The 20871-nt window shown below is 40.3% G+C and overlaps 1 protein-coding gene across 2 annotated transcripts; it reads left to right on the top strand.

Annotated features, from left to right (window-relative positions):
- Position 1: 1 nt before the first annotated feature.
- Positions 2-20697, top strand: PLA2G12B (phospholipase A2 group XIIB). Of its 2 annotated transcripts, none has more exons than XM_061197419.1 (4): positions 2-212; positions 10941-11029; positions 14252-14417; positions 20341-20697. In XM_061197419.1, exons 1-4 carry the CDS (start codon positions 2-4, stop codon positions 20460-20462), a joined length of 588 nt encoding a protein of 195 aa, XP_061053402.1. In that variant the 3' UTR covers positions 20463-20697. The 2 variants fall into 2 exon arrangements, with proteins under 2 accessions (XP_061053402.1, XP_061053408.1); XM_061197425.1 differs by having other exon boundaries at positions 20344-20697.
- Positions 20698-20871: the final 174 nt, after the last annotated feature.

The following is a 20871-nucleotide window of genomic DNA, read 5'->3' on the forward strand; positions in this document are numbered from 1 at the left end:
GATGACGCTGGCCACCAGCTTCTTGATTTTGTGGCTCAGCCTGGGGGGTGGCCTGGCTCAGAGTGACACCAGCCCTGACGCAGAGGAGTCCTATTCAGACTGGGGCCTTCGGCACATCCGGGGCAGCTTTGAATCTGTCAACAGCTACTTCGATTCCTTTCTGGAACTGCTGGGAGGGAAAAATGGAGTCTGTCAGTACAGATGCCGATATGGTGAGTGCACGGCTTCTCTTCCGGTGAGACTCTCACTGGTGGACCTGTGAACGGCCTGAGCAGGGCCACAATCTGTCATGCGCTTTTTCCTGTTATCCACCTCTTAGAGGGGTGCCAGATTCAGCAACTAAAAATATAGGACACCCAGTGAAATCTGAATTTCAAATAAACAACCAAGACTTTGTTAAAATATGTGAGATATTTGGGACACACTTATAGTGACAAATTACTGGTTGTTTATCTGAAATGTAAATTTCACTGAGCTTCCTGTGTTTTATCTGGCAAACCTATTCCAAGGAGTTTTGTGAGAATTGTTTCCCTGGGGACAGTTTAATGGGTTTATTGTGAGGCAGGTAGGTACTTAGGAAAAGGTGGCAAGGGTGGGGAGAAAGAATAAGAGATGTCTTTGGGAGGTGTTCCTAGGGATGGAAACTAAGCTGAACATTCAGGGAAAATTCTGCCAGAAAACTCTGAGCTTCCTCAGTTACTCTGCTCCTAGCTTGGAAATGGATTCGCCTCTCCCCCTGAATGCAGTTCACACCTTCCTTCCAGATCTGTCAGTCTCTGATCAATTTGCCTGACCCCCGCACTCCCCCAAGAGAGCTGTCCCTGCCTCAGTCAGCAATGGCAGTCCTTTGGTGGGTAGGATGGGTGTCTGCCAGCTGCCTCTGTCCACCAGGCATCAGGCCCCAAGCAGGCCTGGAACTGTCCCTCAGGCCTGGTGTGGGATGTGGAACTGAATGGGTAGGACCTCACCTGAGTTGTAAAGAGGGTACACGGGAGCCTGCGTGCAGGCCTGGCTGCAGAAGAGCAGACCCCGTGGCCCGTTCTCCCTTCACCTCGCACTGGAATTCAGTGTAACGGGGGCAGAATGTGGAGCCCTGGACCTTGCAGCTGGGAGGCAAGGGGTAACTTCAAACGCAAACGAGAATATTTCTGAAAGCATACACAGCCTCATACAGCATTTGCTTCACTGTTTAGTTTACCAGATGTTTCATCATGGGATTAAGAGATGAAAATGGCAAGTTTAGCCTAGCAGGAAAACACTTGAGAAATATTTTCTCCAGACACTCAACAGATAAAACTCAGCTTGGAGAGAGACTAAAAGAGCTACACACTTGCTGGACTCACCCAAACAGTCTCGCAGTCCCTTTTTAACCTTTGAGCGGGGGAAATCCCTTCCTTATAAACGGGGAGTGATTAAGAGACCATGGTTAATCCTCCAGAACCAAAAGTTTTACAGCACAGGGGCTTCCCTGGTGGCGCAGTGATTGAGAATCTGCCTGCCAATGCAGGGGACGCGGGTTCGAGCCCTGGTCTGGGAAGATCCCACATGCCGCGGAGCAACTGGGCCCGTGAGCCACAATTACTGAGCCTGCGCGTCTGGAGCCTGTGCTCCGCAACAAGAGAGGCCGCGATAGTGAGAGGCCCGCGCACCGCGATGAAGAGTGGCCCCCGCTTGCCGCAACTAGAGAAAGCCCTCGCACAGAAACGAAGACCCAACACAGCCATAAATAAATAAATAAATAAAGAGGATGCATTTCAAATAGTAAAAAAATAAAAAAGTTTTACAGCACAGAAGCTTTCATCTCAGAGGGGAATGTTGAAAAATGGAAGCTGCAGCGTCTTTGTGAAGATTCCATAGGGTAAATCTGTGCTAGGACCCACCTGGACCGCTAGCAATGTCTTCATCCAAGGTGTGTTAGACTAATTCAGAGATGCCTTGTCACAAGGACTGTTCTCACCTAGTTTGCATGGATGGGGCAGGAAAGGGTTAACTCACTTCAGATATTTGATCAACACTGGTGCTATTTTCCTTCCTGGAGGCAACACAAGACTTAGGTCCGTGGCTTAGCAAATAGATAACAGAAGGATTTTTTTTTTTTTTTTTTTTTTTTTGAGGGAAACGAGAACCAAACCCTCTTTTTTCTCTAGCAAAACAGCATTAAAAGATTTTAGCAAATTTTGGTTGCAAGCCTGCACCTGGGTCGGTCGATGCAGCAGCCACGGGTGGGGGATGGGAATAGTCAACAGAGAGATTGCAGGAACACAAATAACTCCACTCTACAAAACAGGACCTGCCCGACCAGGGGTCTGAAAAACACGCAGGAAATAGGGGGTTAAGACTTGTTACCTCTGGAACGCAGCAGAGCCAAGAACCTGGAGGCTGTGCCCAAGCAGTACAGAACTTCTTCTTAAGTTGATTGTGGATCAAGCAGGCTTTTGAACAGATAACGCCTAATAACGAACTGAGTCTCTGTTTGCCTTGTGATACACTTCTTGTGCACAATGCTTCTCTTTCTTTAAAAGAAACTTGCCATGCTGCAAATCCCCTGAAGGGCTTGTTTAAACAGACTGCTGGCCCTCACCCCTCTTATACTGATTGGGTAGGTCTGGGGTGGGACCAGAAAATTTGCATTCTTAAGAGTTCGCAGGTGATCCTGCTGCTGGTGGTCCTGGGGCCACGCTTTGAGGAAAAAACTGCTTTAAAAACTGCAATTTTTTTTTTTTTTTTTTTTTTGTCAGAAGGAACAATTTAGCAACAGTTAGTCTACAAGAAAAAAAATTGCCATTTGGTAGGTACTTACCACTGCTTAAAACAGTGGTTCCTACCTCGCTCTGCACTTAGAATCACCTGGGGGGGGGGGACTTTAAAAAATGCCTGCTGCCCTAATCAATTAAATGGGAATCTCCATGGGTTGGACCTAGACATCGTTATTTTTAACGTTTCCCAGGTGATTGCAAAGTGCGACCAAGGTAGAGAGCACTATTTAAGGGGTCATTCAGCCCATAGGTTGTTCAGACAGGCAAAGGTGTATTTGTATCCTGCTAGCCTACACTAGCGTATCAATATTGCTTTCCACACTTCTTGTATCTACAACTCGTTTTCAGGTCAACACACAACATCTGAACTTGCCAAATGATGGGGCTGTAAATATAACGAGATTCAGCACGGATCAATAGCATACATGGTACAACTGGTTTAAGGGGTCTGCACTAATGTGAACACGATTCCCTCTCCCACCTCAGGGATTCTGATTCAGTAGGTCTGTGCTAGGTACTGCATACGTGGTCCTCGAACCAGACTTTGAGAAATACTAGTAATGGAAAAATCAGGGGTTTGTACTGGGGGGGTGGGGTGGGGAGTCTCATTGCTGATGACCTTGGGCAACTTATCTCTCAACCTTTGTTTCCTCATGTTTATAACTAATGTTAATAATACCTACCTTACAAGGTTGTTGTAAGAATTAAAGATAATATATATAAAGAATTAGTGCCGTATGGAACATGGCAGGTACCAAACAAATTTTATAAATGTTATGACAAAATCTGGTGAACAGGTTAACTATGCATTCTGATTCTTCAGATTCCCTTTCAAAATAAAATTAAAAAACATGAAATCCCAGTGGCTGGACAACACCCTCTCAGCTTCTGGAAGAAATTGTCAAATGATGATTTAGGTGTTCTGTGCCTTTATGAAGGTCTCTGAGGCAGAGTTTCTGTGTCTTGTAAATCATGATTTAAGCTATTATCCACACTGTCACACTTTGATAAAAGGACCTCATGATGATTTTCTTCTTGGGTTTAGTTCTAGGAAGAAAGGTATCCTTAAATATCAGCGTTCTTATTTTCAGGAGAACTTTTTATCTGTTTGAAATCTTAGAGCAAAATTTTATGAACCTGTGAGTTTATACATTTTTCTAGACAAAGAATTCACAGCCTTCATCAGATTCTTAGAGGACCTGTGGCCCCCAAAAAGAAAACAGCTACTGACTTAGAGAGCAAAGTTTGTTCTCGAGAAGGGTGAGGAAATGTCCAGGTTTGCCGGTGATGGAGGGAAGGGGTGCGGGTTCCTGAAACGTGGGACTTTAAGTACTAAAACAAGGATGGTCCCAGGCAAACCAGGACAAGTCGCTCGCCTTACCTCATGCAGTAACTTAATGTGTTTTAGTGACTGAAATAGAGTTTATTGCTTCAGTTAAATTGTCACAGTTCTGTTTTGTTCCCTTGTTGTGTTCCTCATGCTGTATTTGAGGGTTTCTGGCAGGAAGCAGGATGTGCCCTTCAAATACGGCCCTTGGACTCCTAGGTAGACCTCTGGTGGAGCACACAGAGCCACTTCTGCGGGAACCAGCTGGGTGGGGAGAAGGGCCACACCCTCCTAGGAGGCTTAACCCTTGACCTGGGTGATAAAGCCCCAGACATTTTTACTGTTGTTTTCAGTGACAAAACAGAGAGAAAAACGGTGGGGCCCGGGAGGCAGCGGACCTTCCTACGGGTAGAACTTTCGGGTTTCATGCCTAACTCCCTCATTTGTCTTTTAAGTGTTTTGTGGTGTTTCACTTTATGCAGAAGTTTTAAATTTTCCTAAGAACCAGTCTTATCAGTCCTTTTCTTTATAGCTTCTGCATCTTTTGTCTTGCTTAAAAGACCATCCTCACATCAAGATCATAACAACATTCGGCTCTTTTTTTCTATGAAAGCAGCTGTAGCTAATATGTAAGGAATGAGTGTTGCTGTGTTCTGAAAAAAAAACTTTTATGTGAGCACTAAAATTTTAATTTCAAATAACTTTCATATGTCACACAATACTATCCTTGTTTTTACTTTTCCCCCAATCATTTAAAAATATAAAAATCATTTTTATCTGGCAGGTTATACAAGAACGGGCAATGGGCTGGACTTGGGCCAGTGTTTGCCAAGCCCTGATCCAGAAGATCAGATGGTCAGCCTCCCACTCTTATAAATAGCCAAAACCAAAAAATAAAATTAGTTTGTGGACATTGTACATTATTGATGCCTAGGCTCAAAACATCAAACTGAAAAGACTCAACACAACTCAAATCTGCTCCAACTGTAATATGAGGATATAGTACCTTATTTCTGTCTGGACTCAAACCATCACCTTTTTTCTTAGAACTTTTAATTCAAGCTTCAAACAGAATTTCTACAGCTTTCGTAAAATATTAAAAAAAAAAAAAAAAAACAACTATCATCAATATCAGGCCAGGTGGGACGTGTCTATAGTTGGTGTCCCATTAGCTTTCAAACCGGGATATCAGAGTTTTATCTTCTGTGAGTTACGAACTGCAAAAAGGGCAGAAGGTAACTCAGGAAACTGGACTGAGTCTGCTGCAAAAGCCCTTTATCAGAGAAATTATTAAAGAGTTAAATTTCACCATCAAATTTAGACATTTGTTTCTTCATTGAAATTTTTTTCCTGATTTCTATAAAGCTAGTATAGGTAGAACATTTGCAAAAGAACAATCTGAAGAAAAAATAAAATCACCATAGTCTCACCTCCAAGAAACAATACGCTTTAATTGTATGACATAGTGTGATTATTTTCATATGTGTAATTTGATTACTAATATTATTTAATACACTTTACCCATTCCCCTATTCCCAGTGCTACACACACACACACACACACACACACACACACACACGGCAGGTTAGTAGAGTATCAATGCTAAGTTATATTTCTCAAGACCTTTGAAAAGTAATGCAGGGATTACTGGTGGGCTGGTGGACTCTGTCAACAAGTACAGGACCTCTCCATTACAAATAACAAGAAAGATGAGGTGGAAACAAAATATTAAAACAAAAAACACACACTCAACCTAGAATGAAATAAAGGGAAAACTTCAAGTTCCAGAAATGAAGGGGAAACAAAAAGCCAAAGTGGTAGCAGGAGCTGATGCTGCCATGGCCCTTGGGGTGTCAGTCTGGAACATATATAGACTCCAGGGGCTGAGGAATGGGCTTTATTGCTCATACAGAGAGAGGAAAAGTAAATTTCACCTGTAAGAATTGGAAAGTTGGAACTGAACAGTCTGCATAAAGCTTAGAGCCTGAGAAACTGTCTAGTCTGTTTAAAAGGGATTAGATTATTGGGTTATCCAATATTCCAAGAAGTAGCAAGAATGCTTTCTGTCCACCTGGGGATGGAGCTTGGAGGAGGAATAAAGAACATCCACTAAGAAAAATCACTACCTGGGCTTCCCTGGTGGTGCAGTGGTTAAGAATCCACCTGCCAATGCAGGGGACATGGGTTCGAGCCCTGGTCCACGAAGATCCCACATGCTGTGGAGCAACTAAGCCTGTGCACCACAACTACTGAGCCTGCACTCTGGAGCCCGTGAGCCACAACTACTGAGCCCACGCACATAGAGCCTGTGGTCTGCAACCAGAGAAGCCACTGCAATGAGAAGCCTGCGTACCACAAGGAAGAGTAGCCCCTGCTTGCGGCAACTAGAAAAGGCCCACACACAGCAATGAAGACTCAATGCAGCCAAAAAAAAAATCACTCCTGAAGCATACACTATGCATAGGTGAGGAATCTGAATCTATACAGCTGGCCTGGTGTGAGTATCCCAAGCTGAGAAATTAACATAAAGACATGTGTCTCACTTATCTTGGGACTCCTAGAGCCACAGCAAAAGCAATTAGGGACTACTCTGTAGTATGTGACACAGGGCACAGGAATTCATTTAGAAAAACAAGCCCTCCTGAAAACAATTACATACCATTCGAAAAGATAATCCACCATGCGGGAGAGTCAGTAGACATTAAAAAATGAAACGGCATCCCAAGGACTGGAGATAATAAAAAAAAACAACATTTGAAATTATTAAAGAAATAAAAGAAGGAATAGAAAACATAATTAAAAAACAGAACTCAATGAAAACGAATACACAGATTTAAAGAAGATTTACATAGAACTCCAAGAAATGAAAATTATAGTCATCACAAGAAAAAAACTCAGTGGATGGGTTACATAGCAGATAACCTAGCAGTTAGTCAACCTAGAGATAATTAGTAAAATGGAAAATAAATTTGACGAAGCTAGTAAAAATTCAGTACAGAGAGAAAAAGATAGAAAATATGAAAGAGAGATTAAGATATATGAAGGACAGGATTAAAAAGACTCACCATTCAGTAATAAGAGGCCCAGAAGGAGAAACTATAGAGAATGAAGAAAATAAAAAATTCAGACAAGGGCTGTGAATTCTCCAGAGGTGAAAGACACCCGAGACTTCAGCTTGTTCCAAGTGGGGTAAGGATACACAGTCCACCTATAGATACATTGTAGTGAAACTGTGAGGATTGAGGAAATTGGAATTTTTGTGCATTTCTGGTGGGAATGCAAAATGGTACAGCTGCTGAAGAAAGCCTGCTGATAGTTCCTCAAAAAGTTAAACAGAATTACTATGTGACCCAGCAATTCCACTCCTCGGGTATGTATACCCAAAAGAACTGAAAACAGATATTCAAGCAAATACTTGTACACAATTATTCAGAGCAGCACTCTTCACAATAGCCAAAAGATGGAAATGACCACCACGTCCATCAATGGTGGATGAATAAACAAACTGTGGTAGATCCAGAGAATGGAATATTATTCAGCCATAAAAATAATATGGATGAACTGTGAAAGATGGAGCGTGACTGCTAAAGATGGGTACGGGGATGATAAAAATGTTCTAAAATTAGATTGTGGTGATGGTCTCAAAACTCTGTGAAAAGCTAAAACCCATTGAATTACACACATTAAATGGGTGAATGTATAATATATTAATTACATCTCAATAAAGCTGTCGTAGAAAAAAATGTAATGAAAAAGAGATGCAAATCATAATGGCAACTGCAATAGTTAAGTATTGTTGAGTAGCAGGTGACCCCCAAACTTAGAAGCAGAAAATAACAAACATTTATTGTATCACACAGTTTCTGAGTGTCAGGAATCTAGGGGCTCTGCTGGGTGTTTCTGGCTCTGAGTTTCTCATAAAGTTGTAGTCACACTGCCTGTTGATATTACAGTCTCTGAAGATATGACTGAAGCTGGAGATCTCCTTCCAAACTCATGTGGCTGTTAGCAGGAAGCTTTAGTTCTTTACCAATGGACCTTTCCATGACAGAAGTTGTAGCCTTTTTTTTTTTTTTGACATCTTTATTGGAGTATAATTGTGTTACAATGGTGTGTTAGTTTCTGCTGTATAACAAAGTGAATCAGCTATACATATACATATATCCCCGTATCTCTTCCGTCTTGCGTCTCCCTCCCTCCCTCCCTATCCCACCGCTCTAGGTGGTCACAAAGCACCGAGCTGATCTCCCTGTGCTATGCGGCCGCTTCCCACTAGATATCGGTTTTACATTTGGTAGTGTACATATGTCAATGCTGCTCTCTCTCTTCGTCCCAGCTTACCCTTCCCAGAAGTTGTAGTCTTTTACAATGTAATCTTGGAAGCAACATAGCTCCACTTCTGCCATATTCTGTTGATCACACAGACCAACCCTAGGACAATACACAAGGTTATGAATACCAGGAGATGGGGATCACTGAGGGCCATCTTGAAACACCATCATATACACATGTTGTACCACAGCAACAAATACCCAAACAGACTGTGGCAGAGACTGCTTATTGTCCCCCTTTTCTACATTCATAAGCCCTCCTCCCAACTTCCAGCAGGGCTCATGGCTGCCTCCACTGAAGAAAAACTTCATTTCCTAGCCCACCTTTGCAACTAGGTGTTGCCATTTGGTTAAGGTCTGGCCAAAGGGAAGTAAGATGAAGTGATGTGTGTAACATTCTGAAGTGTGTTTATTAAAGAGAGGAGCTCTGACCTTTCCACCTCCTTCTTCCATCCTGCTGCTTGTAATATGGATGTGTTGGCTGAAGCTCCATCTTGGACCATGAGAGTCAGGGCTAAATTCCAGGGCTGGTAGAGCTGAAGGCTAGAAGCAGCCTGGGTTCCAGAAAAGGTCAGATTTATCATTCCAGCCTTCTGAGCCTTAATTCTGGATCTTGATGAGATATCCTATCTTGTTTAAGCATCTGAATAATACAGTATGCAGGAGGTATAATAAATATATGGAGAAAATTATAACACTCTGTTGAAAGACATAAAGGAAGACCTAGGTAAATGGAAAGCTATATTAGGCCCATGTTTGGGAATTCAGAATATTATAAGAAAGTCAGTTGTCTCCAAATTAATCTATAAATTCAATGTATTTTAAATAAAAATCCTCATTTCATCTCTTGTAGACATAATCTACATGTCTCATGTAGACTAATTTGACTCTCAAATTCATATGCAAGAGTAAAAGTCCAAGAGTAATGAAGGCAGTTTTTAAGAATAATAAGGAGGGAGGGCTCTAAAGCATAGACTTCGTACCTAAAAATTAAAACAGAAAGATGGGGTGCAAAGGGGCTTCAACTGTACTTACACCATTTAATTAAACAGAAGAAATATTTACAGCACGTTTGGCAAGTTAACGTTCATTGTGTTTGTGTAGTGGGTACATGGGTATTTGTTTCTCTGACTTCAGTTTTGAAATATTTCATAATACAAAATAATTGAAAATAAAATACCTGGCAGGAGAAGATGAAAGAAAAGAAAGAGGAAATGCCATATGTCTCACTTGGAGGATTAATTCTTAGCTTATTTCCTCCGTCTTTTGTTACGTCTTGCATCTCCTACATGGGGCAAAGGAACTGGGGAAAGAACATGGGCTTTGGAGACAAACAGGATATCTGGATTTATATCCCAATTCCCCCCACTTTCTATATGACTCAGGCAAGTCACAAAACCTCTTAGCCCCATATTCCTTGTCTGGATAATGGGATAAAAATACTCACTGCAGATGACTGTCCTGAGGTCATCTCAGGTCAAGGTTATCTTTATCTATAATGACTACCCTTGACACACTGACAAAGCTTCTCTGTATGTATTTGCAAGATTATAAAATTACCCAAAAGCCATGTAGGAGAAACCAAGAAATCCAAAGCTTTTCAGATAGTTTCGCCTTAGTTCTGTGACACAGATACCTAAAATGTTTCATTGGGGTGTTTTCTTTGCCCTTTGGTAAACAATGCTTTGTCTGCATTTATGGAATCTTGCAAAATTTCCTTCACGTTATTCTAAAAAAGTTTGTGGTACTGTTTTAATTCTAATCCCTTAAGTGTATGATCAGGTCTTTGTGCATAGTATGTGGTCTTACAGTGGATAAAAGAATGAGAAACCTTGAGTTTTAGTTTGGTTTTGCCACAGACTTTATCTTCAAGGTCGTGCATGTAAGAAACATTAGAATTGTTAGTAAATGAGTGCTCATAAAATTCTTCAATATTAGGAGAAAAACGCCAACCTGGTCTGAAGGTTATTACTCTTTTATGATATCATCATAATCATCATCACCACCTAATTTAAGTCTGGTGAGGAGCAGTGACTTTTTCTTTTAAATTTTAAAAAAATTTTATTTATTTATTTTATTTTCGGCTGCGTTGGGTCTTTGCTGCTGCGCGCGGGCTTTCTCTAGTTGCGGCGAGTGGGGGCTACTCTTTGTTGCGGTGCGCGGGCTTCTCATTGCAGTGGCTTCTCTTGTTGCAGAGCACGGGCTCTAGGTGTGTGGGCTTCAGTAGTTGTGGCACGCAGGCTCAGTAGTTGTGATTCGCGGGCTCTAGAGCGCAGGCTCAGTAGTTGTGGCGCACGGGCTTAGTTGCTCCGCAGCACGTGGGATCTTCCCGGACCAGGGATTGAACCTGTGTCCCCTGCATTGGCTGGCGGATTCTTCACTGTGCCACCAGGGAAGTTCCAGGAGCAGTGACTTTTAAAGGAAAAACTGAACATGCTTTTTAGATCATTTTTATTTGATGAATGTTCCCAAATGCTTAATTTCTAAACATTTCTTCCCGCTTCTTTCCTCTCTTTCCCCTGCTAGGAAAGGCACCAATGCCCAGACCTGGATACAAGCCTCAGGAGCCCAACGGCTGCAGTTCCTATTTCCTGGGTCTCAAGGTACCAGAAAGTGTATGTACCACCATTGTTTTCTTAGGTGATTGGTTTTAACTAAAACTAATCCAAGAGTTACCACTGATGGAACTCAACACTTATGGAATATGATTGAGAAATATGATTAGTATTTTAACTTGGATACAGAGAAAGGGAGATAATTTTCAAAGAAAGTTTCTGATTTCCTTTTCTCAGAAGCAGCTATCCCCCAGATAAGCCGTTGTGTAGTGAACTCTGAAAGCACCAATGCAAATATCAGCTGAGCCTTAGTGAACCAAACATAACTTAATTTGAAATACATCTGACAAGTTTGACTTATTTAAATTGGTGAGACTTTCCAGTGATGTACTGGAGCAAACTGGTACTGACCAGTACCAGTGAGGGCTGATTGCTGTATCCTCAGCACTTTTGCAAGCGGCTGACTTGGTGACGGTACCGTCCAACCAACTATGTTTGGAGTATTAACATCATAGAAACCGGCAAACACACCTCCACCCATCCACATGCCCACACACACAACCAGCCACTGGCGAAACATTTATCATTTTGCCTCTGACCGTTTCTCAAGCTGTCGACTTCCTCTAAAAACAAGGAATAATTAATTTCTTTTAAGACCCCTTGGAAGCCCTTTTACCTTTTTCACTTTAGAAAAGAGGTTTCATGTAAAATGTAGGTAGAAGGATTTCATATCTAAAATCATAGTTTAGCTATGTCTTTAGTTGGTGTCTTAATCAGGCTAAACTTCACTTTTCTGCTGGTTCAAAAGATTTTTGTAGTAATTTTCTAAGCAGCATAATGTTTATTCTTCTAACTAAAATGCTGCTCACCCATGTGGCATTTTTGTGCAAATTGAAAAAAAGTTCCCTTTCCTCAAGATGGTTTTCTTCCATTTGTCAGAAACTAAGCTTAATATACTGATTTTGTAAGAAAAGGAAATGCCTGCCACTGGCTGGATATTTTTCTTAATAAATATATAAATCTATGATGTCTTGTGGGAAGGTGCGCCCTTAGATACGACACTCTTGTTCACTGCACAACCTGCGCAGCTGTATGCCTAACCTGGTCCACAGTCATCAATATGTGAATGCACACAGAAGAAAGACAATCCTTCCAAATATACAGTAGAGAAACAACGTATTTTTGGCTAATATCTTTTACTTGATATCAATTTAGTAGCTAAGGAAGTGGTATGCACTCTATTTTGGGAGTAATGTCATTTTGTTTACTGGTACAAATATTATTTAGAACTAGTTCAAGAATTTCCAATTGAGTTGAATTGAATGATAGGCACTATACTCATCTAATTCTGTTACCTCTGTTGTGATGTATTCTTAGGTTTAGGGGTGAGGAGCAAGCAAAGTAGTTTGCTCCAGGTATCAGATGATGGGAATTTACCCAGAATTGCTGAGTCCAGGCCTTTGCCTAGTATAATGAGTTAGATTATCTCTTAACGTAATAATGCTTTGTTTTGGTTTTTGCTTAAAAGGGCATTTTAAACTACCAAAGTCCATATCCTGCTCTAGGTGGTCTTGTAGTAAAAGTTCAAACAAGAGAACACTTAAGGAGACCCAAGAGGAAAGGATCTGTGATAGCTGGTTAATCAATCCCCACCCATACCTCGAAACCAGATTTTCACAGCTTCCATCCAAGTCCAAGTCTATATTATGAGAAGAACTGCAAAAGATCCAGGTCTATGGAAGCAACCTAAGTGTCCATCGACAGATGACTGGATAAAGAAGATGTGGCACATATATACAATGGAATATTACTCAGCCATAAAAAGAAACGAAATTGAGTTATCTGTAGTGAGGTGGATGGACCTAGAGTCTGTCATACAGAGTGAAGTAAGTTAGAAAGAGAAAAACAAATACTGTATGCTAACACATATATATGGAATTAAAAAAAAAAAAAAAAAGAACCTAGGGGCAGGACAGGAGTAAAGATGCAGACCTACTAGAGAATGGACTTGAGGACACGGGGAGAGGGAAGGGTAAGCTGGGACGAAGTGAGAGATTGGCATGGACATATATACATTACCAAATGTAAAACCGATAGCTAGTGGGAAGCAGCCGCAGAGCACAGGGAGATCAGCTCGGTGCTTTGTGACCACCTAGAGGAGTGGGATAGGGAGGGAGGGAGGGAGACGCAAGACGGAAGAGATACGGGGATATATGTATATGTATAGCTGATTCACTTTGTTATACAGCAGAAACTAACACAACTTTGTAAAGCAATTATACTCCAATAAAGATGTTAAAAAAAAAAAAGATCCATTTCTAAACTCACCCTGTTCTCATCTGTTTTACAAACCGCAGAATGATTACTCCTCTTTAATCACTTATTGTATCATGTCCCTTCCTTCCTCAAGAGTCTTTATCAAATCTAACTTGCTATTTTGGATGTCAAGGCCATCTATCAACTTGCCTTTCTCCTTAATACATCACCCTGCTAAGACCCTTGAAAGACTAAACAAACTAATTGACTTGCTCATATATGATTTGCTCATTATTTCCTTTCTTTATCTGCTGTATCTTAAGTCTACCATCATCTCTAATAATCCTCTCAAAAAAACTCCTGTTTGATAATTCTACATGTGGCAGTCTATGAACTTAGTTTATGACACATTTGTAATTGTTTATAGGATGCTTTATAAATGTGTGTGTGTGTGTGTGTGTGTGTTACATTGTTGTTTGATCATAGTCCCCTTGTGGTCAGGAACTATGTTCTATCCCCACTCTGCTCCTCGACACATACAAACACATATACACATACTTAAAACAGTGCTGCATGGGATGGATCCCTGATAAATGCTGGTGACCTCTTCATGAACTGAGGCTTAATTTTTCATATTTCTGAGCCTTGGAATCTTTTGTTTAAACAAAATCTCATATAGCATAGGTTTTAGTTGAATTTGCAAGTCTTGAAGCTATGCCCTCTTGCCTAACTTTCTGATTTCTATTTTTAGCACTATAGTGGCCTGTGAATTTGAAAATTACTAAACCCTAAAAGAAAAAGAAGAAAAGTGGGCCATTCAAAGTTATTAAACTAATAACTAGATCATGATCAAAACTTAGCATCCTGTGACTGTCAACCTGATGTATTCTTTCCAGTCATCGGTGCTTCTGAATTGATCTGAATCTGTAACAGGAATTTGAGAACAAGGTAGGCAAGGTTGCCTAAGGTCCTTGGTCTAAACGTGGCATTTTCTTCCTTCACTTTTCTTCCTTCACTTTTCCTCAGATGGACTTGGGCATTCCAGCAATGACCAAGTGCTGCAACCAGCTGGACGTCTGTTATGACACTTGCGGTGCCAACAAGTATCGCTGTGATGCAAAATTCCGATGGTGTCTCCACTCTATCTGCTCTGACCTTAAGCGGAGTCTGGGCTTTGTCTCCAACGTAGAAGGTAGGAATCTTAAGTGCATCTACCCGTGAGCAGGGAGTTTTGTTCCTGTTTTCACACAGAAATGTAGCCAGAGCCTTTTTACTCAAAGAGACCATCAGAGCTCACTGATCTTTCTTTATAGAACTCTGTGACCAATGCAAGCAAGGGGGAAGGAAGATTCTCGGCAATCCTTCACTAAAGTTCTTGCTGTCCTGCCCAGGAGCTGCTGGCACCACTCCTGATGGACAGGGCCATACCAAAGCCTTCCCAGAGAAATAAAAATCTATCCTCTAAGGACAGAGCAAGAGTTGCCCAACTGGCTTTCGTTATCCATTCCACTGTTAAATAATTTTCCATATCAGGAGTTATTCTGTATAGGACTACGTGGTTGGGTTTAATAAGCCTTTTTTTTTTTTTCTCCTTATTTTGTTCTCGTCAGGGAAATAATTTTAATTTAAAAATCTATCTTTTTTGTGTAAAGGTCTCTATATCTTTGAGGATAATTATTTTCAAACAACTGCTTACCTACCTAATTTCTAGCACTGATTCTGTAATTTCTTTTTCCTAATTTACCTTAGGAAAAGCCGTAATCCTTTAGTTTCTGAAGCCCGAACATTACATGCAGGTATTAGCATTGTATATTTTTAGATAGTGAAGTTTGAAATTCAGGCTTATGAAGAGCTGGCCCCATGCCACCGAGAAAGTCAGCCGCAGGAAGAATCTCGGATCTTGTTATAGATCAATGTCTAGAGTGTCGTCCTGAAGTGAATGTGTGAGGGCTTGAAAATATGAATAATTAATTAGGCCCTGTAAAAGGGAGTATCATTCTATCTGTACCTACAAAAGGTGAAAAAGTGCCTGCTGCTAATCTAGGGTCAGGTCAAGTTACTCCCTCCAAGCAACATCCTATTGATTCTTTCTCCTAAATATCTCTTTGTTATATCACTTGCCTGGTTACTACAGATTAACCCAATCTCTGGGTCCCATCCAATCTATTGACCCCATAAAGACCAGGAGTATTTTCATACCAGACGAATCTGATCATCTCCACCCTCCGTGTAAGTCCTTCAATAGGTTCCTCTTCGTAAGGATTAAATCCAAGTCCTTAGCATGACATTCATAGCCCTTTCTGATTCAGTCCTAGCCTACCTCTCCAGCATCATCTTGCTTATTTCTGATTTCTTTCCTGACTTCTGCTATTCCAAACTATGTGGGTTGATGGCGCAAATTTTTCTGCCTCTTCAGTTCCCTCTGCTTGAAATACTCTGATCATTCATTTTTTTGTTGTTGTTCAGTTTTATTGAGATATAACTCACATACTATACAATTCAACCATTTAAATGCTTTTTAAAATATGTTCACAGAGTTATGCAATCAGCCCCACAATTAACTTTAGAACATTTTCATCACTCCAAAAAGAAACTCTAGAGCCATTAGCAGTCTCACTACATCATTCCCCTGGCTAGCTCTAGGCAACCATTAGTCTGCTTTCTACCTCTATAAATTTGCCTATTCTGGACAATTCATATAAATGGTATCATAAAATATGTGGTCTTCTGTGACTGGATTCTTTCCCTTGGCAAGGTTTATCCATGTTGTAGCATGTATCAGTATTTCATTGCTTTTTATTGCTGAATAACATTCCATTGTATGGATATAATATGTTTTCTTTATCCATTCATCAATTGATGGACATTTGGGTTGTTTCCACTTTTGGGCTATTATGAATAATTCTGGTATGAACATTTATGTACAAGTTTTTGTGGTGACATGTTTTCATTTCTCTTGGATATATATCTAGGAGGGGAATTTCTGGGTTATATGGTAATTTTATGACAAACTGATTTCCAAAACAGCTATACCATTTCACATTCCCACCAGCAATGTATTATGGTTCCAATTTCTCCACATCCTTGCCAACACTTGTTATTATTTATCTTATTACAGACCCTAGTGGGTGTGAAGTTATATCTCATTGTGGTTTTGATTTGCATTTCCCTGATGGCTGATGATGTTGAGCATCTTTTTATGTGCTTATTGGCCATTAAATAACTGCTTTGGAGAGATGTCTATTCATCTGTCCCCTTTTAAATTGGGTTATTTGTCTTTTTATTATTGAGTCATAAGACTTCTTGTATATATTCTGGATGCAAATCTTTTATCAGATATATGACTTGCAAATGTTTTCTCTCATTTTATGAGTTGATTTTTCACTTTCTTTTTTTTTTTAAATAAATTTATTTATTTTTATTTTTGGCTGTGTTGGGTCTTTGTTGCTGCACGCAGGCTTTCTCTAGTTGCGCTGAGCAGGGGCTACTCTTCGTTGTGGTGCGCAGGCTTCTCATAGCAGTGGCTTCTCTTGTTGCAGAGCATGGGCTCTAGGTGCGCGGGCTTCAGTAGTTGTGGCACGTGGGCTCAGTAGTTGTGGCTCGCAGGCTCTAGAGCGCAGGCTCAGTAGTTGTGGCGCACAGGCTTAGTTGCTCCGCGGCATGTGGGATCCTCCCAGACCAGGGCTCGAACCCGTGTCTCCTGCGTTGGCAGGAGGATTCTTAACCACTGTGCCACCAGGGAAGCCTGATTTTTCACTTTCTTGATGATATAATTTGCAGCCCAAAAGTTTTACATTTTGATTGAGTACATTTTATCCTTTTAAAAATTTTTTCTTGTACTTTTGGTGTCATATGTAAAAAGGCTAGCCTAACTCAAGGTCAAAGATTTACTCCTAAGTTTTCTTCTAAGAGTTTTGTTTTAGCTCATATATTTAGACCTATGATACATTTTAGTTAATTTTTGTGTAAGAAAGGGGTCCAACTTCATTCTTTTGTATGTGGACATACACCATTTGTTGAAAAAGACTATTCTTTCCCATCATTTGTTCTTGCACCATTTGTTGAAAGAGACTATTCCTTCCCACAATAAATTGTCTTTGCACCCTTGCCAAAAATCAATTTGCCAGAATTGCAGTGTTTATTTCTAGACTTTCAATTCTATTCCATTGATCTATGCCAGTACCACACTGTTCCTATTATTGTAATTTTGTAGTAAATTTTGAAATCAGGAAGTGTCCTTCAACTTTGTTCTTTTTCAAGATTTCTTCAGATATTCTAGATCTCTTGCATTTCCATATGAATTTTAGGTTCAGCTTGTCAATTTCTTCAAGAAATGGCAGGTGGAATTTTGATAGGACTTTTGTTGACTCTGTAAATCCATTTGAGGAGTATTGCCATCTTTTTTTTTTTAAGATTTATTTATTATTTATTTTATTTATTTTTGGCTGCTTTGGGTCTTAGTTGCAGCACACGGGATCTTTGTTGAGGCATGCGGGATCTTTCATTGCGGCGCGTGGGCTCTTTGTCATGGTGCGCAGGCTTCTCTCTAGTTGTGGCGTGCGGGTTTTCTCATCTCTAGTTGTGGCGCGCAGGCTCCAGGGCGCGTGGGCTCTGTAGTTGTGGTGCACGGGTTCCAGAGCATGTGGGCTCTGTAGTTTGCAGCACGCAGGCTCTCTAGTTGAGGCGTGCGAGCTCAGTAGTTGTGGTGTGTGGGCTTAGGTGCCCTGCAGCATGTGGGATCTTAGTTCCCTGACCAGGGATCGAACCCACGTCCCCTGCATTGTAAGGTGGATTCTTTTGCACTGGACCACCAGGGAAATCCCGAGGAATATTGCCATCCTAACAAAATTATGTTTTCTGATCGATGAACATGAATGTCTTTCCACTTATTTGGGTCTTCTTTAATTTCTTTCAACAATGTTTTATAGTTTTCAGAGCACAGGTCTTATACTCCTTTGTTTAATTTGTTCCTATTTTATCCTTTTTGATGCTTTTTTTTTTCTTTTTTTTCCTGATATTTGTGACTTTATTCTTCCATTTGAAATAGCATTTGATAAGAAGACTTATGGATAGCTTTCTGACTTTACTAATGATGTACTGTGTGAAGTTGTGTAAGCTGTAAATCTTTACACTTTAGTGTGTTATACATTAACTAAAACTAACATATCAATCTCAGAGGGAAATCATATATATGTAGAAATCTACAAATAATGTATAAAATTATGCATTATGAAAGCAACATTAGGCCTTTAGACTGTGTTGTGTCTTGGTTGCTGCATGCAGGCTTTCTCTAGTTGCAGCAAGTGGGGGCTACTCTTCATTGCGGTGCGCATGCTTCTCATTGCAGTGGCTTCTCTTGTTGCAGAGCATGGGCTCTAGGCATGCGAGCTCCAATAGTTGCAGCACGCAGGCTCAGTAGTTGTGGCACAAGGGCTTAGTTGCTCCACAGCATGTGGGATCTTCCTGGACCAGGGATCGAACCCGTGTCCCCTGCATTGGCAGGCGGATTCTTAACCACTGTACCACCAGGGAAATCCCTTGATGCTATTATAAAGGGAATTGTTTTCTTAATTGTATTTTCAGATAATTTGCTGATAATGTATACAACTACAATTGATTTTTGTATACTGATCTTTTATCTTGCAACCTTGCTGAACTCATTTATTAGTTCCAATAAATTTTTAGTAGATTCCTTAGGCTTTTCTGTACACAAGATAATGTCATCTGCATATTGTCTTCCTTTTCAGTTTAGATGCCTTTTATTTCTTTCTCTTGCCAATTGCCCTGGCTAGAACTTCTAGTACAGTATTGAATAGAAGTGGTGAGAACAATGTGGAGATTAAACAACATGCTACTGAACAACCAATATGCCAAAGAAGAAATCAGAAGAGAATATAACACACCAAGGCTTATGAGATGCAGTAAAAGCAGTCCTAAGAGGGAAGTTTATAACAATAAATGTCAACATCAAAAAAAAGAAGGATCTCACATCAACAACCTAACTTTATACCTCAAAGAACTAGAAAAAGAAAAGCAAATGAAGCCCAAAGTTTGTAGAAGGAAGGAAATAAGAAAGATCAGAGTGGAAATAAATGAAATAGAGACTAAAAGGACAATAGAAAAGATCAATTAAACTGAGAGCTGTTTTTTAAAATAGTTAAAATAGACAAAACTTTAGCTAGGTTGGCCAAGGAAAAAAAAAGAGGATGCAAATAAATAAAATCAGAGATGAAAGAGGAAACATTAAAACTAATATCACAGAAATACAAAGAACCATAAAAGACTACCATGAAAAATTATACACCAAGTTAGACAGCCTAGAAGAAATGGATAAATTCCTAGAAACATACAACCTACCAAGAATGAATCATGAGGAAATAGAAAATCTGATCAGAACTGTTACTAGTAAGGAGATTGAATCAGTAATCAAAAATCTCCCAACAAACAAAAATTTAGGACCAGGTGGCTTCACTTTTAAAGTGGCTTCAACATTCAAAAAAGAATTAATCAGCCATTTAAATGGCTTCAACATTTAAAGAAGAATTAATACCAATCCTTCTTTCAAAAAGTAGAAGAGGAGGGAACACTTCCAAAGACATTTTAAGAGGCCAGCACTACCCTATTCCAAAACCAGATTAAGGACACCACAAGAAAATAAAATTACAGGCCAATATCCCTGATGAATACAGATGCAAAAATCCTCCACGAAATATTAGCAACCTGGTTATTCATCCCACACTTGAATAGGGAAAGCTATAGGAAACATAGTAGTGTTATTTGAGGGAGTATTCTGAAAAAAAAAAAAAGGTAAATTTTCCATGGAGTGAGCACAGTGATGTGGGGCATTCTGATTGCTAATCATGGTATCTACCTGGAGGCCCGTAAAAGAAGGGCATCCCAAAGTGTGTTCTGCTTTACTAGATTGGATAGAAGCTCCTCTGAAAAAGCTTCTCTTAAATCTATTTTTTCATTTAAATTCTGTATTTGGATCACTGCCTCCACTTTCCTCTGGGTATCATGTTATCCTTGGAAATACGCTGCCTCTTCAAAATTACTCAGACTACTTGGGGTAGTCTTGTATATTAACCTTTCTATTTCTCTTAATCTTTTTCAAGTAGCCTGTGATTCTCTGGCTGATACTGTGTTCAACACTGTCTGGACCTTGGGCTGCCGGCCCTTTATGAACAGTCAGCGGGCAGCCTGCATCTGTGCAGAAGAGGAGAAAGAAGACTTATGAGGAAGAGGTGATTCCTTTCCCGTTTTGAGTGACACCACAGCCGTCAGTCTGGGAGATGGTAGTACGGCAGATGTGCCTCATTCTTTTTTCCGAAAGTTTGGATACCGCAAAGCAGGACAAAGGAAACACTATTCTACAGCTGAAAAGTGAGTCATCGTTTGAGGAGAATTGGAAAAAAGACATGGAGTGATTTGAAGACTACGCTTCACTTTAACACTGGTCTCCCCAGCCAAGACACAGTGCCCGGAAATTCAGTTCTTAGTTTAAAGACTAAAACACCAGGATTCCTGGAATTAATAATTATATTCATAAGTGAAATTTTGGAGAGCCCAACCATTTGGGAGGCAATGACTTTCCTCTGGTCCATGTTTCAGTTGCCAGTAGGCATCTCACATTTAATAAAGTGTAC

This window comes from Eubalaena glacialis, chromosome 1, assembly GCF_028564815.1.
Source record: "Eubalaena glacialis isolate mEubGla1 chromosome 1, mEubGla1.1.hap2.+ XY, whole genome shotgun sequence".
NCBI lineage: Eukaryota > Metazoa > Chordata > Mammalia > Artiodactyla > Balaenidae > Eubalaena > Eubalaena glacialis.

Excerpts from the sequence above, each read along its gene's own strand:
- PLA2G12B (XM_061197419.1), top strand. The coding sequence starts at position 2 with ATGACGCTGGCCACCAGCTTCTTGATTTTGTGGCTCAGCCTGGGGGGT. Across the intron at positions 11,030-14,251 it reads GTCTCAAGGTACCAGAAAGT|ATGGACTTGGGCATTCCAGC; the intron begins GTATGTACCACC and ends ACTTTTCCTCAG. Across the intron at positions 14,418-20,340 it reads CTTTGTCTCCAACGTAGAAG|TAGCCTGTGATTCTCTGGCT; the intron begins GTAGGAATCTTA and ends ATCTTTTTCAAG.